At 36.4% G+C, this 26,157-nt stretch overlaps 1 protein-coding gene across 1 annotated transcript; it reads right to left on the minus strand.

The window, feature by feature from the left end:
• Positions 1-223: 223 nt before the first annotated feature.
• On the minus strand, positions 224-18,343 carry LOC101164911 (flotillin-2). The gene is made up of 11 exons (XM_023961279.2): positions 18,138-18,343; positions 16,804-16,885; positions 14,316-14,406; positions 11,019-11,142; positions 8,587-8,705; positions 6,824-6,937; positions 6,618-6,737; positions 5,298-5,512; positions 3,755-3,938; positions 3,290-3,439; positions 224-1,790 (listed from the first exon to the last, which is right to left on the minus strand). The coding sequence occupies exons 1-11, from the start codon at positions 18,184-18,186 to the stop codon at positions 1,752-1,754; spliced, it is 1,287 nt and encodes a 428-aa protein (XP_023817047.1). The 5' UTR covers positions 18,187-18,343; the 3' UTR covers positions 224-1,751.
• Positions 18,344-26,157: the final 7,814 nt, after the last annotated feature.

Raw genomic sequence — 26,157 nt, forward strand, 5'->3', positions numbered from 1 at the left:
ATTCAATATGTTTAAATGAATTAGATTAGTTTGTCGTTTTCTTGCATGCATATAACTGATGTAATCCAATAAATTGATCGAGAAGTTTCTGTTTCATTTATTATCTGTTCTAAAACTGTTTTTTTCATAAAACATACATCGATATTGACATAAATTTGTGATCGTCTACTTTAAATATTTGTTGTTTTCTTGAAAGCTTTTTTAATATATGTAAAAAAGCAGATTGTTTTTTTTGTCTGATTTATTATAGCAATGGTTAAAAAAGAGAAAGCTCCTCTGCATACAAGATGACTGACATGCAAAAAGGTTTTTAGCTCATGGATGTTTCAGACATACAGTAGAAATACAAATTTAGGTTGGACAATTTCAAACATCAACAGTAATAATAATAATAACAGTCATTTGTGGGTTTTGTTTGCATGCTCTACATATTATGAGCCAGGAAAAAAGTACAAGATGTGTTAAATCATCATGCTGACTTGAGATCATCTTTTATTTGACCCATAAATAAAAAAAACCCTGTAAGAAATGTTATCATGTGGGAGTCAGTTGTTTGTTCAGAAGCCTAAAAATGCAGAAATGGTAACAGTTTACAGCAAAAAATGATGATTCTGACTCAAGAAAGGGCATATTTAAAATGCTATATAAAAATGCATCAAACAGAAAGTGCATTTCTCTAAAATATATTAAAATTTGGGTTGTTTCCTCCTATTAAACATGGCTTTGCCTCTACAGATAACTGTAGAATAAACTTAGAAGAAACTCTACATTGTTATACAAGTGCCTCTTTGTCACATTAAAAATTATTCAAATAATAAACTATTCATATTTTTCAACCACAGTAACACAATTTAAAAAAGTAAACATTTTTTTTCCTATTGCTTCTTTTTTATATCTTTTTCTTAGCCTTAATGAAAGCCCAAAAATTAAACTTACAAAATGCTAAACAACACTAATGGATGCTCACATCAGCACAAAATCAGTGTCCACTAACTGTTTTTAACCTCTGAAACAATAACAAATTCCAAAAGGATTTGTCACAGTGAAATAAGCTTTTTCCATCCCAAAATCATCAGAACTGCAAACATTAGAAAAATTAAGGTTAACAAAAATAGATGTGCGAGAGCTCTTTTGCTTAAAAACACAAACAACTGAGGCAAAACACATTTGATTGCAAAAAAAAAAAAAAGAAATTATGAATACCGGTACATATTTACACCCACAACAAATGATTATTTAAATAATTCAAATATGTCTCAAAAGAGGTATTTAAATAAAAAGAGCTAAAACATGGACTGATTTCCTCGAGCTACACATGTTCCACTGTGAGCTCATGCAAATATAAAAAAATTTAAAAAAAATTACACGATAAAGGTGCTGACCTTATGTGGTGGCTGGTAATTGTGACAGTAAGTGGCTGTTTTGTATAAAACGCAGTGCCACATGGCAGAATATGTCATATTTGCAGTTCTCTGGTATCTGTTCCCCTTTTTTTCCACAACAAAACCACTGACCTGTTTAAGGAATTTAAAATGTTTCACATTTTTCCACTTCTAAACAAATGTTACCGTAATAATAATAATAAAAAAACATAAACGGACAACACCTCATGCAGATTTTCTGGTCCTGTATAAATTAAGGCACCAGAGGTTTCCAGAATTCTTTGTGTATACAAAGTATACATAGAAATGAACTAAAAAGGGTATCAAAGGCAGTCCATGATGGTGCATGTCGCATGGAGTTTTGGGTTTTCAGATGCGAGAAGGTGCCAGCTGCTGCAGCAAAGGTATCTGTAACAAACAAACACATATTTGTTCAATTTTTGGATAAAAACGACAATAATCATAATTATAAGACCTCTGGGATATCAGAAATATAAAAAAATATTGTAACTATCATACATGCTATATTTAATGTAGTATGTAGAATAATGTATCAAGAAAAATTCATTTATAAAAGTTTAAGTAAATGATTTAACTGAAGTTGATAGGATTAAATTGAGGATTCTTGTAGGTACCTTGGATTAAATAAGGGTTTGTGTAGGTATATGTGTTTGTAAATATCTATGCATTTGGGTTTATATGTTTATTCAAAATGTAGGCTGGGCTTAATACTTGTGTAAAGACTATTTTTTTTTTCTTTTATTTGATGTACCTCGATTTACTTTTGCTGATTTAGCAGTAGGGGCAGATAGTACATGTTTTCTTCTTTCTGCTCCTTTTCACTGTATTAATTTAATTTATATTTTGATGTTATGTAATTTTTTGATGTTATTGAATGAAATAAATGAAAAAGAAAAAGCAAACAATTATCTACAAACAATGCAGTCACTGCTTAATTCTTAATAGCACTTGTGATAAACTGTATGTGGATGGTGCAGTCTTATTATTTTTAAGTATTTCATGATTTTCAGATTTATTTTAATATGTGCTCATGTTGCTTGGATGCTGACACTCCAGCCAACAGGAGGACAGGGCAGATGTCACTGTCAGAATTTTTTTATTTTTAGCTTTCTTATAATCATTTCTCTTATTTGTGTTTGTTTCTGTGTATATAATTACGAGGGCCTGATTTTATTGCATGTGTGGGGATTGGTGTTTCTGTGTTTTTGTTTATTTTTATGTACAGCACCTTGAGCTTTATTTATTTATTTATTTTTTTTAACATGACAGACGCTTTAGGAAAAATATTGATTTGAATTTCCGCTGAAACTTCCGCTGTACTGAAAGATGAATTTCTGCATTTCTGTTTATCTAAAATAGATCAAAGATGATCAGAGTGAGACTTTAGCACTTCAACCAAACCTGAAACTGATGTCTACGTTTAGGCCAAAGGACAACTGCACTGCTAAAATCACTATTTTAACTCAACCACTTAACCTAAAAGACAAAAAAAAAAAAAAAAATCAGGGAAATCCCATTTGTGCGAATTCAATAACCTCAATACTTTAAAGTCTTAATATTAATAGCAACACAAATGGAGCCAAGGGGTTTTGTTATTTTGACTTGACTTTGCTTGATGGTTTTAAATCCAAATTCTACTGTGAAAATGTAATTTAATGTATTAAATAAATAAAAAATTAAAAAATAGATAAATAAACAGATAAATTATATATAATTGTGGCCTATATACGTGGCCAATTTCCTTAAAGGCTCTTTGGGTTTTTTCTGAATCGAGCAAGCACAAATCAACAGTAAATACAACAAATCATTTGTTAGCTTCTACTTGTCATTTATTGTACTTCTAATCAAAAATTTGAACCCTTGGCAGTAAAAAAGAGGAAAGGTACCTTTGTTAAATCCACTCCAGTGAGAGCATTGACGGACACGGGGAGTTCTGCCAGGAGCCGGTTCACTTCACCCGTCACTCCACTTCGATCGCCGCTAAGAATGACAATCTCGTTTGTCTTAGCCAAAGGTGCAGCCACTACAGATGCAATCTGCAAAGACACATTCAAGAATTTTAGGGGAAAAAAATCCAGAAAACTTGTTAAATACATCCTACTTTGTCATCAGGTACACATGTTAAACCAGTGGTGTCAAACATCCTACAACGGGTAATGCTACAGCGCGAGCGCCACCTAGTGGCCAAACTGAAACATCCTCCAGGAGAGGTGGGACAAAATGATCTGCACATTTCTGTTGGAGTTTCTCCTTTTTACAAGTTTACAGAATGTGAACCGTATCAGATTAATATGAATCTCTGCAAAACATATCTAGATTATAGTATGTCAGAGCATCTAGACCAGTGTTACCTTTGGCAGCGCATTCAGGACCAGTGCAGTTTTTGCGGCGTCACCATACTGCTGGTACGCCTCTGCCTTCAGCTTCATCTTCTCAGCCTCTGCCCTTCCCACGGCTTCAGTGGTGGCGGCCTGTGCCTCACCGATCTTCCTGATTCTCTCTGCTTCAGCCTGTGCTATCAGTATCTTCTTCAGCCTGATGCAGGGAAACAGAGGATGTGTTAAAGTAACTTTTATAAACTGTTATTTTTAACGTTTTTACAGTTCTACTTCTCTGATTACTATACTGCTCTTCATATATGTATGTCAACCAGTGCTGTATGCGATGGAGATGTCAATTTCCATGCGGGAACCTCACAAATGGATAAATAAAGTTGTCTATCTATCTATCTATCTATCTATCTATCTATCTATCTATCTATCTATCTATCTATCTATCTATCTATCTATCTATCTATCTATCTATCTATCTTTTCTAATACAAGGATTTGGATTTACGCCAACATCTTAATGTGTAATGGTGAGTTTTTTGCTGTTTTAGAGATCAAACTGGGGATTACCATCCCGAATAATAAATAATCCACATTTTAGAAACTTGTTTCAAAAGAAGCAGGATACACTGTTGTAGTTTTTTTTTTTTCGTTTGAAATAGTACAGCCTCAATATTGTATTTACTGACCTAGTCACTTCCACAGTGTGTGTTTGTTTTGCAAATAGCAGGGCTGCCACTCACTGCTGGTTGAGTGACTCCAGGTTCTGATCAAGCGTTCGTATAAATAGCATCACAAATAGCTTGACAGACTTTTATTTTTATTTTTAAAGAGAATTGTGTTTTTAACATGTTTTTGTGCCATTTTTTCTGCTAAGGAGGACATACGGTATATCAAGAAAATTAAGCTTAAAATTGCATTTCTGAGTACTTCTTTATTCAAATTATTGTGAATCAGGAGCAAATAAAAAAATGCCATTTGAAAAATATTGTATTTGTTATGTAGAGTACCTGCTCCTTTTGTTTTCCTTGTGTGATTGACATCTGAGTCAAAACTGTACAGCTTTATAGCTCCAGTATAGGTTACCATTTTTTTTAGGTTGAGGTTGTGAGAGGCTATAAGCTAGCGAGAGAGTGATTAAACAGAGAGCTCCCAGTTATGCGGTGGGAAAAGGGGGCGGGGTTGCTCTGTGCGAAAGATCCCGCCCACAACTCAGAGGCAAATTTCTAGTGAACCACTGCAGACACTATGTCCTAGAAAACGACACAAGTTTTTAGAGTTTTAGTTAAAAAAAAACCCGGCATAGTCATAATTAAACGCTTTAAAAATGGATCAAAAGATGATCGAGTGGAACAGTTAGTAAAAGTAAGTAAAGTCAGTATTGTTTATATAGAACTTTTCACAAAATAAAATCACAAAGTGCCAAAGAAAATAAAAGCATAAAACAAAAAGCAGGTTAAAACATTTAACACAAAACGAGTCTCCTTTTTAGTGCTTTGGGTATGACCCAAACATGAACTCAAACCCACAATCTCACTGTTTGGACAAGAGGGGATTTTACTCACTTCTGCCCCTCAGCCAGCTGCCTCAGTTTGTAGGCCTCGGCCTCGGCTGGCCTCTTCACAATGGCAACAAGTTCTTTTTCTGTGCGGTCAATCTCCTTTTCTTCTATGGTGATCTGTTTCTTCCTCTGAACCACTTCGATCTCTATTTCCTCCAGCCGGATCTTCTGAGACTCCTTAGCTGCCTGCAGCTCATACGCCAGCTGCGCCTCTGCTTTCTTAAAAGAAAGAGAAAACAGGGATATTTGTAAATGTACAAAACCTGCAGCTACATTTCCAGGTGCCTCACAACCGGGCGACTTACACAGCAGTGAACAATCTGGTGTTTTAATAGATGACTCCAGGCAGCAGGGATGGCCATGTGGGGAACTTTTCCTTAACTCAAAAACCAACTCTGATCATCTTTTGTTCAAACTGTTTCTAGTCGTCTTTGAATTATGATTTTGCCGTTTTTAGCCATGATCAAAAAAACGTGTCGTTTTTTAGTTTCTGCAGAGCGGCAGTACCGTATATCTTCCAATAGTAGGCTCAGCGTTTATTCCAAAAATTTGTCAGCCGGCGCGGCGTTTAATAGAGACAGACGTCCGCTGGAAAGCGGTGAAGGGTGATGGCTAATGGGTTCATTTTGCAGGGAAAATCAGTCAAGAAATGCTGAGAAAAACACCAGATGAACATTTCAGGATTGGCCAATGTTTCCTTTCTCTTTAAGCATCAACGTCCGTATCACAAATCCTTTTCGCTTTCATGCGGATCACTTTCCAGGACACACGGGCAGTTTTCTGTCATTGCTCAGTAATCATGTTTAAACCAGTTCTTCCAACTCGTTGCTCGCTTTTGTTGTTTTTTCTGCAGCCGTTTTCTCAATATCACCCATCTGCTTGTGCCATTCACGGAAAGGTTTAGGATCCATCTGGAAAACGTCTTGCAGAATCCCTCACCGGAATATTCTTTGGTACACGCCACCGCACGAAATTTAAATCCAATGAGCGTTTTTTTGGCCATCGCTACACTGGCTCACAATACCACAGAAACACCCGGCGTCTAAAGTAAAGAGCACCTGTTGGACCCAGCGTTTATTGGAGATCGGCGTCTATTAGAGACTGGCCACTAATGGAGGATATACGGTACCTTATAATAATAGTAATAATAATAATAATGAGAATAAACTTTATTTTTAAATATATAATTACATTCTTTTAAACAATTTACTACCAGAAACTAAATGTTTATTCAAGAAGGCTAACACTGATAAAATGCTGCCAGGCATTAACAGATGATTCTGATCTGCATCGTCAAACTGCATGTGAGAGTTTATGTTCCCACCTTAGTGTTAATTTCTTGGTTGAATGCAAATTTCTGCAGCTCCAGCTCTCGTTTGGAGTCGGCCATCCTGATGTCCGCCACAAATTTCACATCCATCATCTCTTTCTTACATTCTGCTTCCTGTGAACGGATGCAGAGATAGCAGGAATGATGAGAATGCAGCTGAAGCAGGTGAACCACCCTCTCAGCCGTTGAACCATCCGTACTCGTATTCCTGCGTCCCTCTCCGCCTCGGCCACGCCGATGTCTGCATCTCTGCGCACGGCAGCAGTCTGGGTCTTACCCAGGGAGCTCAGGTAGTTCACTCTATCGAACACATCCTGTGAACAAACAGGCCAACAGATGAGCTGCAGAGATGACACGTAGCCTTGGCAGAAAAAGAATATGAACAGATTTCACTCAATAGATAAAACAAATGAGAAAACTAAAAATCCATGTGAAGGTGTTGAACACTTCTGCCATGAATACAACTCTCAAATAAAGTAATTCAAATTAAATCAAACATAATGAAAATATGGAAAACTGTAAACCAAACAAAGACTAAAGTCCATTAAAAAGTATAAAACACGCCCCTACAAATCCTCCTTTAAGATAAAAAATATGCTTTTGAGTGTCTGGAGCCAAAACAATTCAAGCTAAAATAATTAAGAAAATTGTTGCTGTTTGTGGGTTTTTTACCATGTTCTTGTGGCACTTTTCTGATGATGGAGGGCACATATAAAAGAAAATTAAGATTAAAATAGCATTTCCCAGTATTTCTTTATTCAAATCGTTGTGAATCAGGAGCAAAAAAGGCTTATAGAAAGGGATAAATGAGAACCTTAAGTGACAGCAAAGATCAGCAAAAATAATGTGTGTTTTTAATCTGGAAGATTTTTAGTACAGGAAATGAAAGGAACCACCTCGGACTGGACTACTCAGCTTTTTGTTCCTGAAACCCCACAAACCAGTCCATTTAGAATAATAAATACGTTTTGAGTGGACTTCCTGTAAACAGAACCCTAAGCTTCACTTATCCACTCCTTTGAAAACACTCAGCACACTGAACATTAGCCAACCAAGAAAACCAAAAGAGAATCTACAGATGTATCTGTGAAAAAAACAAAAACAAACCAGATGATTTCGGCCGAATCCGAATTCTTCCCCTTCGGCTTCTGCTTACCCCTATATTTAGCCCTCCAAACGGAGAGTTATAGAAAAACAATGGCTATGTCCCACTTCCCGGCCTACTCTCTAACTACTTACAAACTATATAGTGCGTGACTATCTAGTGCCCTGGATTTTAAAAGCAATAAGGACACCATGCTCACCACACTATAGTTATTTTTTTATATGGCCAATTTGACATCATCGATTGCAGGGAAAATCTCATTGATATGAGCGTTTTGGCTCATATCGGCATTTATGAATTCACTGTGTTCTGAAGATGAAAAGGTTGATAGTTAAAAAAAAAAAAATTGAATGCATTTTCTTTGCAAAAATTGTTCAGATGCAATGCATTGTGATCTATATTTGCCAACCCAGTGAGCATCGATGCACAGTGGTTTTTCACAGAAACCTCTGGGAAATTTCTAGGGCACTCGATTTTGGAATTGCACATATAGTGCACTATATACTAAGTAGAGAAGGAATTTGGACATAGCCAGTAAAAACACACATGCAAAGCATTCTTGTTCACAATTCTGTCTCAAATGTGTGTCCATTGTTTTGATGGTATCTTCTTTTATTGAAACAATAAATGCTTAGACATTGTACAACATGCACAACTATATTTCTGTTTTGACCAGTTCTTCCCATAATGCACTGTTTTCAATCTATTATGGAGAAAATTCCTATTTAGAAAACATGATGAACTATCTTTTGGACCAGAACATGGTGCTCATTCCCATTTTGATGAGACCAACAAGTTTTGTTTTTGTTGTTTTTGTGTTTGCATCAGCTGCCGGAGGATTCTGCCCATTTAACTAACCTTAATAGTAAAGCTGAGAATCTCAATCCCCATCCTGCCCACATCCGGAGCAGCAACATCCCGCACGAGTTTGGCAAACTGGTCCCTGTCCTGAAAGATCTGCTCCACAGTCAATGTACCTGTAGAGTAAACACATTGCAACTGAATAACAACATCACAGTGGAAAACTTCAAGAAATCAAATACTGAGGATGAAGACGTTGAGAAATCTTCATACGTTTTCAGTTATTTCATTCATAATGTGTTGGTGTGTTGCTGGAGTGTTCCCGATTATCCCAGGAATGGATATAGGACACTTTGAGACATGTTTTTAGATTGCAAACTTGTCACAGAAAGGACGCATCAGGCTTTTGAACCAGGAACTAAAGTTTAAAAATATCTGACTTTCCACAAATGAGCAGAAGGAGAACGAGTTAATTTTAAAAGGACAAAATGGATTGATAAAACATTACGCTTTAGGCACATGCACCCGTTGACCTGTAAATGGGTTTTTGGGTTGTCTGGGGCCATGGAGGGTCGTAGAGAGGAGTGGCTGCATATAACAGGGGGCACGGGTGTGTCTCAAGCTACGTTCACAACACTGTCAGCAACGCAGGCTCAAGCGACGACAAAACTACCATTAATGGTAAAATGTTGTAGTTACACATGTTTCTAGGACCGTTTTTGCACTCTACGTACAAAATGAGCATTGAAAGATAAACCAAGTTGAACTTTGACCAATCAGGGACTTGGAAGTGAGGTATGGACAGGGTTGGGTAAATTACTTAAAAAACATCTATCTATCCATCCACTTTTTCCACTCATATACAAATTCTTACGGGAAAAACAGCACAAACAAGATCCCCTTGTCTTGTCTTTGTCACTTTATTTTTTAAAGCGATGAGCTTGTGCAAAGTAGGAACTTGGTACATGACATAACATGGTTTTATTAGAATTCAAACAAAAGTGTGAAAAATGACACAAAAACAAGTAACCCCATATGTTAGGCCTATATTCATATCTATCCACACTGAAACCAAGTCTTCTGAAAACAGAAACGACTATATAAGAGTCATTCTGACTGGAGGGGGCGGGGCTACTACCGGCTCTTTTGGCCCCCAAGTGTCTCTTCTAATTGTTTTGTTGCTTAAATACATTCATTATCAACAACATAAAATTATGAACAAAATGAATGACTAATGTAAAATGTGTTTTTATTTATGAATGTCTCTTACCATACATGTAAATGGATATGCTTTTATTTATTAACTCCAGATAAAATATTAAAAAAATAACTATTTAGCATCTACTTCTCTCATTAAATTTAGAATTTAAGCAATGTAACTGCAGGAATGAGGGCATGTCTGTACTTTGACTAATCCCAAACTCTGCATTAGCGTGCATTCGTGCACGGATGCTCCAGGCACTCTGATTTTTTTTTTTTTTTAATTAATCTCTGTTCCGTTTTATTTAACAGAGAGAAAATGTCAGAGAAACCTAATGAATGAAACCTAATTGGGTGTCTGTAGTCCAGTAATTGTAATTTAATTTTTGAAATTTGAACTGTAGTTTGTTACAATTCTCCGTTACTGACAAAAGTATTAAATTACATTAAAGTAGTTTGTTATTTTGTAATTAGCTTCCACCAACACTGGGTAAGGATGGCGTCCCCTTTAATCCACGTAAGTAGGAACCATTTGAAAATTAATTATGGAGGAAAAATTAATAATTGCGGTTTGTACCCGGCTTGAATTCTATGACACAGTCTTTTATATAGCAGAATAGAGCTGTGAAAGAAAAAGCCTGGAGCAAAATTTGTGAGATTTGCACTGCTTCTACATTTTGCTCCAAGCCTCTTTCAATGACAGGTGGAGGGCATGCGCTAGTAAACAGTAGAAAAAGAACATTAGGAAGAAGCCCCTTCCTGTGTGTCCAGTGTGAACACCATGGGCTAATTGCACTTCTTGCGTGTAAACATGATCATTGTGAGGTACTGGCTCCTTACTCACCGTGGGCAAATGCTGCACGCACGTGGTCTGCAGGTGATACACAAGTGTCTGTAGGACGCCAACAGGATGCCCACAAAAAACAATGTTCTGATTTCCTAATTTCTAACAGGTTGCAAGCATGGAGCGTGCAACAGGCGCACACTTATCACTTGAACAGGACTAACGGGCTCCTTGTGCAGTTTGCAGAGTGGGGGAGGAGTTTGTCAGACACACCTGTATCTCACCTACTTCCCTTGCATGTTGTATTTTTGCTATGACCATAGTAACAAATGTGCATGAACACGCTCACCGAGTGGTCTACGTTTGTGATATTTCATGCAGGCCACCTGTGTGCCCCGTACAGGTTTGCCCATTTCTTGCGCGCAGACAGCCCGCATCCACCCGTATGGGCAGTTGTGACTGAGGCATTAAGATGACATATTCTTGTGTTGTTGGCTGATCATACCTAGAATGGAGCGCAGGTGTCCCTCCAGGGTTTGCAGAAGCACAAGTTTGATTTCATCTACTGTTTTCCCCAGAAACTGCTCACAGGCCACAGCCAGCAAGTCGTGCTCCGTTATGACTCTCACCTGAAGGTGACCAAAGATGAAGCGAGGTCAGATCATCTGCTGACATTAAGCTGTCAACAGCACACAGGAGAACAGAAATGTGAGAAAGCAGCTGAACAGAAATGCTTCTCCTGGAACATTTGACATTTTTCTGACCACTTAAAACGTCTACACATCAACTGTTACAAAAACAATAGATAATAATTGCCTCTTTGAGGAAACTGCTTACATTCCTTGTTGGGTTTGTGTAGACACACAACTGAATGCTTCTTTGCTTCCTGGCCGTGGAGCTCCACAGTGAATCATTAAACTATATCTAACTCCATCCTCTACATCCTCACACCACCTACTCTCATTTTTTCCTCAACTACATCTATAAATGTCCTCATTGGTCTTCCACTAGTTGTCTTTCTTGATAGCTCCAACCTCAGCATCCTTTTAGCAACACTGTTCCCCCTCTCAACATGTCCATCTGCTTCCCTGCATTTATCTCCAAAACAATCTACCATGAGCTGTTCCCCTGATGGTTTCTGATCCATGCTGGTCAGAGAACCTCAACATCTTCATCTCTGCTACCTTCAGCTCTGCCTCCTGTCTCTTTGTCAGAGTCTCTAAACCAGGGGTGGCCAAATCCAGGCCTCAATGGCCGGCCTCCTGCTGGTTTTCAAGAAATCCTGCCTTATCTGCTGCTGATTATCCGGTTCAAATGTGTTTAGCCAATAAGAAGCCTCAATGGCAGGTTGGTTGGAAAACATGTAGGACACCTGCCCTCTAGGCCTGGATTTGGGCACCCTTGCTCTAAATCAACAAAATGACTGCTCTCACGACAGTCTCCAACACCTTTCCTGTCATTCTTGCAGACACTCTTTTCACACATCACACCTGAAACCTTCCTTTATTGTTGGCCCTACATTTCTTAAAGTCCTCCACATTCTTCATGTGTAACCTCACTGTTCCACTTTAGTCCCTCACATTTACACTCAGATGTTCTCTGTTTTGCTGCAGCCGACCTTCATTCCTCTCCTCTCCAGAGTAAACCTCCACCTTCTCCCTGCTCTCCCTGCACATCACAACGTCATCTGCAAACATCCTGGTCCACACAGGTTCCTCTCTAACCTCAGCTGTTTGTCTGTCCATCACCAAGAGAAGCAAGAAGGAGCCCAAAGCCGATCCTTGTTGCAGTCCTAACTCCACCTGGATCTCCTCTGTCACACCTAAAACACATCTTACCACTGTCTTACAGTGTCCTGCACATCTGGAAAGTACTTATCCAAACTCCAGACTTTCTCATGCAAACCACAGCTCCTCTCTATCTTCTCCAGAAGCATCCTCAAAGCAAACATTTGCATCTGTGGTTCCCATTGTGACTCATAAGGTTTTGTTTCAGTTTCTCTGCACGTCCAACCTGTTACACAAGTTCTCATACCCCATTTGGCCATGAAGTCATATTACTTTCATTAGTACTTTGCTGTTGTAAAGGGATCTCCATCCATGTAAATAAGCTTTGCATTTATGAAAAGTAATGCAAGTGCAAAATAAGTTGGTTCTTTTGCAATATGAATTTGTCCACAGACAGATCTACACACAAACTTAGGTTACATCAGATTTTTAACACGAATCTTCTATTTAAACTGGTCAGCCAATCAGGAGTCAATCTGTAATGCTGACTCTCACTAGCCAAAATGATTGCAAAATATCACACTAATTATTCAAACAGTTGGTATTTTTGTTACTGAAACATTGGATCTACTGGATCCATGGATGCTCGATCGTGCCCCTGTAACAGACTGTCGGTCTGTCTGGGGTGTACCCCCCCCTTTCGCCCAACAGTTGCCGGGTAAAGCTCCGGTAGCCCCGTGACCCCGTAAGGCATAAAACGCGTAAAATTTGAAAATAATGGCTGATCACGATGAGCAAGCCATGTCTTACTCACAGAGCCATTATGAGGAAAATTATGTTTGACTGTTTTTAAAAAATAGCAGATGCTAAATATGCTGTATGAAAGCGCTACAGCGAATGGATGCTCTGATATGACTGTAATGTTCTGTAAATCATGTCCATAAATAGATTGGGAGAGAGTGATCTTTATTGCCATCTGGCTCGATAGACTCCTTTTTACAGCTCACTGCAGTCATGACACTGCAAACTCTTTGATACTTGCAAAAGGATTTCAGAACTTGTTTTCAGTCACTCAAGATATTTTTACTAGGTATTCAGTTGTTTAAACTAAACACCTTTCCAAGCTTTTCCTCAAAATCAGCACGGTTGAGAGTTTTTGTCTCATTAAAAGTAGGATCGAGAGAAAAAATTAATTATTTTTAAAATGAGTCGTTTTGATACATACTCTTTATAATTGAAAAAAATGATTTAAGGCTCAAATTTCACTGTAATTATTGGTTCAATTTTAAGGACGTTATTTTAAAGTTCAAAAACTATTGAAAGGTTAAATTCAAACTTAGATTAATGTTCTAAGATGAAGTGCTAGGTTTTATTTTACGAGAATTTCTTTAGATTGACCAACTTGTACAAAGATCCTATTTTTATCTTGTTCACATTTTGTTCTAAAATGAGTCATTTCCAATTTTGTAGTACACTACAGTGAACTATAATTAGATACATACATACTCAAAAAATACAAACTATTTGCTTAAAAGTAGCAACAAAAATACTTAGTTTTTGGGCTGTATAGCATTCAATTTGAATCATAGTAGGTTTAGGGGCTGTCATCTGGACTTCCATCCAAGAGGCTTTGTCAATTCTGACCTCTTATCTTGGATAAGAGGTGAAAAGTCTTCTAACTTTAAAACTAAGTCCAGATGACAGCCCCTAAACCTACTACTATGATGGAATCAACCTGGATGAATGAAAGTCTTCATAGACACATTCAGTTAGCTTTTTACCTTCCTTCTTCCTTTTAAATGCTTGTGTGGACCTCCTTGTTTCTGTGTTTGATTTTATTATAAGATTTCTTGTTAGGTAAAAATGACTTGCTGCATGTACTGATAATTGTATTCCTTTTTTTTTAACAGATTTTCCTGTGAAGATTTGTTTCCTTTTTCCACCTCTTTTTTCACTGCATAGACCGAGAGGAGAAAGGAATCCCTTAAGTAACAAAAATGAACAAAAAGAAGCCAAGGAAAGACGCTTTGTCTAACTGTCAAGGTAACAGGTAACACTCAGAGCAGTGAACTCACCTGGGCGACCCCGGTGACCGTAATGGCCACCCCCTCTGCCGTCTCCACACTTTCACATAGAGGGTTGAGAGTCATGACTTCCAGGCTTATTCTACAAAAAAGAAAAAACAAGTTCCAAAATAAATATGCACTTCAAAAAACACAAATCCCAACAACTGCTATTGTCTAGTTTCAGTGTAATGGGATGTCATTTAATGTTGACATTTCTTTATTTTTTAGTGAAATTTCTAATGAAACTAATTTTTTGTCACATAATTTACATATGGCTTTGATAAATTTATCGTAAAATGTAAAATTTTTGTCACAATTTAATTGGTCTGAAAATAAGGATGGTTGGATTGTTGTTAAAATAGGATATTTTCTGTAAATATACCAACTTAAGGATACATAACTTTTTTCGTAATACATGCTTGATTTATGACACATTTCTAAGTAGAGCAAAATACCTAATTTATAAGTGTTTACAGCTAATTTCAAGATTACATTTTGTCTTACATCACAAAATCTTACAAAGACAAATTCTACTAGTTCCACTGGTAGATTTTGTATTTATTCATAACAAGGCAAAAACAGCTTGCATTTTATATTTGTAACCTGTTTTAAGGAGGGGCATTTTTTTCCAGTGTGGGTACCTGTACATGTTTACAAAATACAGAAGCATTGAGTGCACTCCGACAGCTTTCCAATTCAACTTTCCATATAAGCAGGTAGATAATTGGGTTTGTCTACCTGAGGATACTATCTCTTGAGAAAAAGCAGCTGATGAAGAACTGCCTAGTAACCTGTGTGGTAGTTTGTCTTTGTTATTCAGATTTTTCCTTTTAGTTTGCAGAAGCAAATTTATGACAACTAACAGGAAGAAGGGCAGACGTAAAATTACACGTTCATTCAAATACTTTTACTACAAGTGCTTCATTCAGGAAGGTGTTTCGTAATGTTCTGCAACACATGAATTCATAAAGGGTTTTGATTTGTTGTCAATCATTTTCAAATTTCTCAAACTTCCGCAAGAAGATGAGAGGCAAGACCAGAATCAAAGTTCTTCCTGTGATGAAGGTGCAGAGTTACACAGATTTGTTATTTAGCTACAGAGGAGACCGCTCTTTTCTGTCTTGAAAGATACATTATCTTATCAAGGAAGTTTTTCAAAAGTAAAATATTAAGAAAACAGGTCTTAGTACGGTAAATAGATTTTTTTAAATAATTTAAAAAAAAACATTTACAGTTTTAGGAATTATTTACTTATTTCTAGGAGGCATCTTTTTGCAGGGCTTCACAGCCAACAGCATTCCATGCAAACTACACCACCCTTAACCACACCTAATTCAAATATTTTGAGTCAATTGTTCTCGTAGGAGAGCAGAAAAACTTTGAGTGTTTTCTACTGTGATAAAGCATTTTGGGTTCCTGATGTAAACTGATATGTAATGAAAGTTCATTACTCGTTTATTCAAGAATAAGTGGCAAGAACTCCAGAATTATCTGCAAAATTAAAGCTTATGTGTACCTAAAAGACCCACTCCGATGTAAATCATGTTTTTTAACAAGTGCCATTCTTCCTGATGATGGAGGAAAATAACCTTCCTGAGAATGTCTTTGTTCGTTGTGAGTCAGGAGCAGACAAAGAAATACCATTTGAAAAACAGCTCATTTTTTATGTAGTAAATAAAATGCTGCTCCTTGCTCTGCTCCATTCTGATGCATTCACTAGTAGACAAATAGATCCATGAACGTCTTTGTTTTCTTTGTCTGGGCTGACATCTGAATCTAAACTGTACGGCTGGATAGCTCTGATATTTTTGCTCGCCATTTTTGTCTCAATGATAATTTTAGGTTGGGCTTGTGAGGGGCTGTAAGCTAGGAGGAGATGATGTAAACAGACGGATGATGGGAAATGGGGGATAAAAGGTGAATTTCTAACGAACTCCTGCCGCTCTGCAGAAACGATGTCCCAGGAAATGAACCAAAAAAAGTTTTTTTGATTTTGGCGAAAATAAGCATAATCGTAATTAAAGGTCCTTTGAAAATAAATCAGAAGATGATTGCAGTGGGACTTTAATGAGTCTTTGTTAAATTTTTGTATCCAACTTTTAAATAATAATGTTTACTAATTGGTCATCATAACTCTGTTAAGTATTTACTTAAACTATTTAACATTTATTTTTATCAATAAAATTAAGATAAAAACAAAGTTTTAAAATCTGTTGTTTTTAAAGAAAATCTGATCCATAATTTAGATAAAGCAATAGTTCATTTTGTAGAAGAAAATTTGTGTCAGGGAGCAGAAAACGTGAGCTTCATTCAACCTAAGAATGTAAACGGTCATAAACTAAAGGAAATGCTCACAGAGCAATAATCATAAAGTATGAAAAAAAAGAATCAAAAGAAAGAACCCTCTTGTAGAACTCCACACTTTAATTAAATCAGGTTGTGATTAGTTTAAAAACCTCGGTTTAAAGTATTTTTTTGGCCTCCATTTATTATGTACCTTTGAACATCAGTAACGCAACAGCAAGCCCATGCAAATCCTCCAATGATGTAGGATTTCTTGTTACCGTCACTGCAACTACCTGAAAGAACAAAAAAAATAAATGAATAAATAAAAAACTGCTGAAACTTTACAGAACATGGACTACATCATACCAAACTGTAAATGTGAAAAAAAAGATTAATAATGATTAACAAAGAAGAAACCTTCAATTTGAGCAGCAGAAAGGTTTTTTTGACACATTAATTAAATCTGAATTCCCTTCTGTGTGGTCTGTTTGTATGAATGGTTTTCTAATGGGAAGCCTTGTTGTTTCATCAGCTTCATGTTACACACAGACATATATTTCACACAGCTCTTTGCTGCTTTGCCAACACTTGTGTTCTGGTCCGAACCTGCAAAAAGTTTGAAAATGACTGTAAAAACAAAAAAAGTATGAGAAAACAATTCTGATAGTTTCTAGTGCTGAGAGCACCAAAGATCCTTTTCTATTTTTTGTTACCAGTACCAAAACTGGTTTGAACAAAGGGCACACTAATGTCAAATGAACGCCAAGCACAACAAAAAAAAACAAAAAGTGGACAAAGCCAAGCAACACAACCTGTTCCTTGGAATGTGTAAATAAACCATTGTGGTTTTTTTTAGTCAGTTAAAGTTTGAGAAAATAAATGTTTTCTCAAAAACAGTTCTAGGTGCAGTATAAGTCTTGTAATATTTCAAGATTCTTAATATTGTTTGCAATTATTGTATTATGTGTCTATATATATATATATATATATATATATATATATATATATATATATATATATATATATATAGACACAAGAATGGTTGTTCTTGCAAATAGAATGACTGACTAATAGCTTTTTTTGTAGAAGTCTATGAAATTTTGCCTGCTTAGAACCAGCAGGCACTTCCTGTTAGAAACGCCTGTCCTCCAATACAATCAATGGGTGAAGCAGGTTGTTGGGATAGGCTCCAGCATCCCGTGAGCCTGGCCAGGGGGAACCCAATAACTGATCGATGAACGGGGACAAAAGCATAAAACATGAATCAAAAATAAAAACCATCAAGAGAAAGTATCGTATGAGTTTTCACAAACCGCAGCATGGTCACGTGACACGACCACCTTACACATACCGTCGCTGCATGAACGTTCAGCAAATAGAATGCTCCTCAGTTCTTGGTAGATAAACATTTTTCTCCATGAAACCTTAAAATAAACCGGCCCTGGTGTGTACAGCTAAGATTGGGAAGGATTAACGGCCGAACCGTCTGTCACACAGTGACATGACGCTTAAATTACGAGCAAATAACCTGAATTATATACGCACCAGAAACCACCAAGGCTTCATTTGGTCCGACGGTCAAACAGCTCCCCATGGTCCACGAAGAAGAGCCGCTCCCTGTAAATAAAACTATCCAGCGGATAAATATCTGATTTTTGTTGTTATTTTTTTTTTAAATGCAAACAGAGGACAGAGAGCAGTCTTCAGATCCTCACGCCCATCACGACAGCGACAACAAAGAAGCCCCGCCCCGGATACCGACACTGTGATGACGTCACTCATGAAATTAAGCAAATAGAAATTAAATTAAAAATTACATATTTGAAAAAAAAATAGTTTAAAATAAATGAAGTAGTTGTATTTTGACAGTAAAATAAACAGTATTCATTTAGTCAATCGAGAATCAATGGCAAGAATCCCAGAAAAAAATCCATTTTTATGCATACCTTGAGTTTTTTTTTTTTTTTTAAACTCAGCATTACTCTACATGTTTTTATACCACAAAATATTTGTTCCTTTTTTTATGTGACTGAATGCCAAGTATGGTTTTACTTTCCTTTTTTGGTTTCATCAGAACTCCTGTCAGGACTTGATGGTTCTCATTCCTGCCATGTCTAGCTGGAGTTTCAAATGCTTGTTTCACCCTGGTCATAAAAAAAAAAATTACCAGGAAAACAAACAAATAAGTCACAATTTTACACTCTTACATGAAAATTTTTAACTACTCTTGGCAAAAAGTAGTACACTGAAGATTTATTTTATTAGGTATAATTGAGGATAATAGCAACTCTACTAGACCAGACCGTTTACCTTCAGCGTAGGAAGAATACTAACTGAATACTTCTTCAGACTAAATGGGAGCATTTAAAGTCTAAAATATGTAGATATAGATTATATGAAAAGTAAACCTAAAGTATGTTGCCTCACTTTTAGTAAATACTAAGTGTACTTGAAGTATACTTACACTACCTTTTGCTGAGTGTAACTCTCCATTAATTAATTTGAACCATAAAAACTTACATTATAGCCTTTTTATCTGTGCATGGCAGGGGTCTGCAACCTGTGGCTCTGGAGCCTTGGGCTGCTTTTTTCCCCTTCATTTTAGCTCTCTGGTTAAAAAAAACGAACAAAAGGTTTTTAATTTTAAAAAGTAATTAAAGTAAAAAGTACATACCGGTAAGTAGTGAAGTTTATAAAAGGCAAACTAAACTTATTCAAACGTAATTCACCTCATTAGCATAGAATTGAAGAACAGGACAATTTTTGTGCACACAGAATTACAAAATATCAAATGGAAGTCAGTAAGCACAACCATAATTAAGATGCACTGGATTATAAGACTGATAGCCTTTTTTTAAATAAATTAAAGGATTTAAAGTTCCCTTTAAATTTGAAAAACACAGCAATAGTCACTTAATTAGCTCTGATTTTATTTAGGTTATGGTTGCACTACAAATGGTAAAATAAATGGTGTTTTATTTTAAATCACTGTTGGCATTACTCTACCTACCAATACACTTGCTACAATGAGAGGCTCCTGTGTGACACAGAGTATCTTTTATTTTGAAAGGAAGTCATAGGAACTTCTGTCAAAAGTTATAAACTATTCTATATTTTGAAAAAAAGAATTAATCTCTTTTATTCTTTTTATTATTCGTTTATGTTTTATTTTTACTAAATAAACAACAGTTCATTTATATGTTGGTCATAACAGTGGCAATAACATGAATACAAATCAGTGTCTTTATTTCCTAAAGGGTAAAGTATGAGGTTCCATTTGTGCCAAAAATATCAAAAACACATTTTGATATTTTTGGCACAAATGGAACCTCATAGTAAAGTGAGAATTGGTGGCACCGTCTGCGTTGTAGTCCGTATGAAATCAACCCGAATGGTCCTTCAAGTGTTAAACTTCAACATTGGTTTTCATTTTCTTCCTTTGACCAGTAGGTGTCAGTGAACACCATACTGGAATCACCTTTGGCCTCCCTGTCCAGCGTGCTGGACATGGCATGTACGGGTTTTCTCCAGGTTGTCTGGCTTCCAACCACAGTCCAGAAATGGGCATTGTGGGTTCATAGGTGACTCAAGTTAGCTTGTCTTGATGTTTGCCTGCGATGAGCTGGCTAGCTGTTCAGGCTGTACCACGCCAGCAGCCTTCAGTGGCTTGGTTTCAGAAACCCTGTGAACCCCAACGAAAATTCAGTGGGTTAAACAATGTCTGGACAAGATTGAAGAAGCTTCGTAAATAAGTTAAAATGCTGTTCAGCTTTGAATAATCTGACTTGTGTGTTGATGTTCCAAGCTAGTTTGTTATAATTTACCTTACCAATGTCTTTAAATTCTGCAACAATTTCATGCAGGGGTTTATTCTGAGGCACGTTTTCTAAAATCACTTATTTTTAACTGCTGCCTCCAAAGTTCAAGTGAACATGTTTAAGTATCTTTTGCTTTTGTTAGTTTTTGTCTCTCCTTCCTTGCATTGTGCCACTCTGATCCACGTCACCCTCTTTGTACATGCATCTCTGTTTGTGTGTGTCTAATTACAATCTCTTCTACACTGGACCACCTCACCCCCCCACTGACTGTCTTCTGCAGGGATCAGTGGCAGAGTGAGCAGCGAGCCATATCACCGTCGCAGCAGCATATCAGGGGGTATACCGCCGTACCTTCATCTGACGGAGGACGAGAAGGAAGAACAAATGAAGTCCTTGAGAATTTAGTGTAAACGATTGGAAATGGCAAACAGATAAAATAAGACATTGGTGTATAAAGGGTATAGAACAAATCAAAAGAAGGTCCAACAACCAGAGACTGAAGAAAGTAAGCAGCCACGGAGAGCTCTGATCACGCAAAAAAGGTAAGGATAAATTATAAAGAATGATGGCTTTTTTTTAGAACCCTTTAACTACTACTACTACCTGACACAATGTGGATTTTCTGCAACCAAACTGACTTTTCCTGCTTCTGATTTTTTTATTTGCCATTATGAGATGGGTACATTTGGTGTGAAGCTGTTGGGGAAAGACACCAGTGTATCAAAATGTCTCCAATATGATACTGGGAAAAATTACTGTGGAGCTATAAACCATTTCAAATTGGTAAATGTCATGTTTAATACAGTATTTCTTGGTGGATATAACCCAGTTCAAATAGAGTCAAACTCATGAAATTGTTTACCAATCCGTAGTGCAGCATTCCATCAAACAACACAGACTGTGCCAGAAGGTTCTTTCATTTTATGGTCGACTGATGTAAGTTTGGGAACTGTTTTATTGGCTTGTTTGTTTGTAAACATACTTAATTTACACTTGATTAAAACTGCATGTAGTACTACTAGTTCTCCAATTTGTTTTAACAGTAAAGTTGATCTTGGAAAATACCATTTGTTCAGATAATAAACACTTGGCACCATTGCATCTTCTAAAGTCTTTGAGCAAAGTTAGAGGGAAAAAAATGCAGTAAACTAATATTTACCAAAAGTAGTGTGGAGTTTCTAAAACTAAAATATGAACTCTAAGGTCTAATAATAATAGCATGAGAAAAGAGTTGGCCATAGAAAAAAGGTACATTTACCTAATTGTTATATATAAGTAAATACTAATACTTTCCTTTTCATGGCCGTTGCCTTTTTTGTTAAGTCCAAAATAAAACAATTATTTTATTTCGGGCACAGTTGTATTTTCATCACAAAAAACAGTAAAGTGTGACTGAGAAGGGAATCAATTAACAGTGAACTGATCTAGTTTTTTACGACATTACCCACAATGCCATTCAGCAGCAGAGATTTTCAGGAATTGCTCATCATTTTTTATCTTATCTATTTTTTTCTATGTTTAGTTCTATTTTCTTTATTCATTTTTATTTTTTATTCCTTTTTGTGATTGTTGCTAATAATTAGAATCTTCCTAAGGATGTAACACGTTTATTCTGTATTCAGAATTGTAATGTACATTATATGTACATAATTGTTGCTTTTTTGTTTTGTTTTGTATGTTGCAATTTTTCAATAAAAAAAAATATCATGAAAGCTATTTAAGACCTTAATTCAGAAGCGCTCAGTCTATGTCACTTTGCTCTATGAAGTTTAGTGGGTTTTATGTTGCCAGAGTTACAATTTTATACTTAGTTTTTGTTGCAAACTATTTCAATTTTAGCTTATGTTGTATATATGTGTTGTATGTATAATGTGAATGTGACCTTTCCTGTTAAACAGTACACCCACCCGACCACCTTTTGATGCCTATTTTCATAGCGTTCCTAGTGGTCTTTTAATTATGATGATGCTGTTTTTTTTTGGCCTAAATCAAACAATCTGTGTTGTTTTTTAGGGCATCGTTTCTGGAGTTCATTAGAAATTTGCCCCTGAGTTGTTGGTGGGACTGGTGGCGTGGAGGCCCCCCTCCCCCCTTCCCATCACCCGTAAGCGAGAGCTAGCTCTTTACACGCTCTCTTGCTAGTTTACCACCCCTCACAGCCCCAACCTAACAAAAGTGGCGAGCTATATTGGAGCAATCCAGCCGTACTGTTCTGAACCAAATGTCAGCTCAGATGAGGAGAACAAAGACTTATTTTCATCTATTTGACTACATGTAGATGAATCAGAAGGGCGTGTAGCACAGAGTTTGTGACCTGCCTGTATTTTTACAACACAAGTACAATCTTTTTTACACAGCATTTTGAATACATAAATACTCAGAAATGCCATTTTAAGCTTAATGTACTTCATAAATTCCCTCCATCATCAGAGAAATGCCACAAAAACATGTTAATTACATTGAAAGCATTTTGCCACAGAAAATTATTTATGTACTTACTAACAAAGTAAGTTAGCTCTCTTTGTGATATAAGAGATTTTCCCTCTGGCCTTTCAGCTTACAGCTTAAGAAAGTAGGTCGTACATTGTTCCTGTAAAGGTTGGTTAAATTTAGGAAATGTTAATTCTGTGGTCTGGAGCTTCAGGTGTTTGAAGTATTTTCTGTAACTTTTAGAGTTTAGATTGTCATCATTACGCAGACCAGTACTGTGCAGGAGAGGGAATTCCTCCCCCATTTCTCCTCCACTATTCAATTTCATGCTACTAAAACAGACTCTTCTGTTTTTTGTCTTCCTGTATTTCTCCATAACTACTGCTTACGCGATACATCACAGGTTTTAGGTTTGTTATCTGCAGATAAGAGGAAATCTGTTGTGTGGCATGGCTGCACAAAAACCTTTGTTCCAGGCCTCTGCAGGGGTTAATTACCTGCTAAATTATTGAAAGGGAGTGTGTTTGACGTAAAGAGAGACAGAGAGCCACATTCTCATGTTGTGTTTTTATCATGACACAATTTTAAAAGTTTTATTTTCAAAAGATAGTAAAAAAAAAGAAACTGGAAAAAGATTTAAGATGAAATAAAATGTTGCTCATGGTCACGACAATGACGCAAGTTTGTTTGTTCTGTAGCAGTTTTGGAATGCATGTATTCTTTTTTTTCCATCAATATGTTCATTTTCTGATTTACATAAGTAGATAACATAACATAGAAACAGAACATGAAATGAAAATACAACAGGTGAGCATCATTTAAAACAGGGACAATCAGCATCAGTATGACAGTCCTCGAGAGTCTTTCACAAATACGAAACCATGATACAATGCAATATTGTAGAGCCGCAGGGGAAGTGTTATTGTGTTCAAAGCCTTTGAAAAAGATCAGTCAAATCCTTATTTCTGATACAATTAATGAAACGTCCCCAAACTCTGGCAAAAGTGTCTTGCTTGTTTTTTAACATGTTATTTTTTCCAATGGCAAACATAAAGACATTTCTTGAAACCATTTTTTAACACTTGGCTTGTTCACCCCTCTCCATGAGAGACCGATTACTCTCTTTGCTTGTAATATTCCCAAGTCAGTTATTTTTTTTATAGCTACTTATATTTAAATTGTTGGGAAAAGCAATCATTTTGGTTCCAATTCCAGATTGACTGATAACATCTCCTCTAATATACCTTGAACTTCTGTCCAGAATTCTTTTATTTTTGGACATGTCCAGACACAATGAAACAGAGAGCCTTTCTCTGCATTACATCTATAACAGAGGTCTGGGATGTTACTGTTACATTTATTGAGTTTTTCTGGAGTTACAAAGAGTGTCATCAGCCAGCTATGTTGCAGTAATTTAAGCCGGGTGTTGCCTGTTTGGGTTTGGGCTATGATACATGCTTTCTTCCATTGTTCAGTGGTAATTTCTTCCTCGAAGTCAGAAATCCAAGCATTAAGTTTAGCAGTTGAGGATTCAGGGGAAGATGACATCAAAAAGTAATGGAATTCAGAAATCTTGCCTTTACCGTAGGGGTCTTTTGTTAAAGCTTTTTCCAGAGCAGACACTGTGGGGGCTTGTGTAAAGTTAGAGTGGTGTAGTCTTATGAAGTTTCTTAATTGCAAATATTTATAAAAGTGTTTTGGTGAAATATGATATTCAGAGACAATTTTCTCAAATGTGAGTATTTTCCCATTCCTTCCATAAGTATTTTTTTATCATGCCTATGCCTCGTTTGCCCACTTTCTGAAGCCCTCATCATTTCTGCCTGGGAGGAATTTATTGTTTCCCCAAATTGGACTGAATAAAGACAAAGAGCTGGTTTCTTTAAAGTACCTTGGTTTGTAAGACACATATCATGTTTTTAACTATTGGGTTAGGTGTAGATTTTTTAAGACTGTTGAAATTGTCAGAATAAATATAGTTAAGAAGAGGTAGCTTCAGGGGCAGTGACTCAATATTTAACCATGTGGCAGGATTTCCTTCAGTGTAGTAAAACATTATCGTCCTTGATTAGGTTGCCCAATAGTACCACATTAAATTGGGGCATTGGAGCCCCCCTCTGTCAAAAGGTAAATATAAGAGGGATAATCTAAGTCTAGGATGTTTGTTGTTCCATAGGAATTGGTTAAATAGTTTTTTCATTTGGATGGAGCTGGCAGGGGAATGTTCTGAAATAAGTATAGTATTTTGGTTAAAATGTTCATTTTCAATATGTTTATTCTGCCAATCATTGAAATGGAAAGGTTTGACAATCTTTTTATAGATTTAGAGATATTCATCATGACGGGGTTGTAATTAGATTTTATTACATCATCCAGTTTAGGAAAAGTTTGAATTCCAAGATTGGTAAAGCAATTTACATTCTTGAAAGGGTGTGTGTGTATGGCCGGTTTGGTTCTTTCCTCACTATTTAGTAGCATTATTGATGACAATGAGTTGTTCATTTCATTGCTAGATAAGCGCCCAAATTCATTAATTTCTACTAACAAAGCAGGAATGGAAGTTTCTAATATTTTTAGGAATAGAATAACATCATCTGCATATAAGGCAATTTCAGTGTTTATTCCTGAACCCAAATTTATGCCCCAAATTTTTTCCCGACTTCTTGCGGCAATTGCCAAAATAAATAGTAAGGGAGACAGAGGAGAGCCTCGTCTGCATCCTCTCCTGATGTTTATTTGTTTTGAGATTATGCCATATATAATTATTTCTGCGTAGGGATTATTATACAGTAGTCTCACCCAATTGCAAAATCCCTGTCCTAGGCCAATGAATGCATGTGTTCTTAATGTATTGGAAATTTTTAGGTAACATTTAAATTATGTTTAGATGAAAACTAGATTGTGAAAGTTTAAGTTTAAACGCACAGTTTTGTTCTGCGTCTTCTCAAACATCAACAGAGAAACAGAAAAAAACAAAATTAAAGCTGCTGATCTTGGAGCTAAATGAACTGAAAACGTACTAGCTCTGTTTGTGGTTCACTTAGCAAAGTAAAAACAAGCTCTGTGATCGGAAAAACCTCAACCTGAAAGCAAACTTCCTGTTTCTCATGTCTGTTTCTCAGTCTGGCAGCAGTTTCTCTAGACTGACAACTCAATAATCTGCCCATTTTATTTGTCCTACAGCTGCTCAATTTAAATGTACAGAGTTATACATTTAATATTATTTAGGAGGTTCTTTCTCAGAGCCCTGGGTTGATATGTTCTTTTTATGACTTAAAGTCCTGGAACAGCAGTACTCATGTGTGTTTTAGTTACTA

This window comes from Oryzias latipes, chromosome 13 (assembly GCF_053564925.1).
Source record: "Oryzias latipes strain Hd-rR chromosome 13, Olatipes_Hd-rR_3.1".
NCBI classification, from domain to species: domain Eukaryota; kingdom Metazoa; phylum Chordata; class Actinopteri; order Beloniformes; family Adrianichthyidae; genus Oryzias; species Oryzias latipes.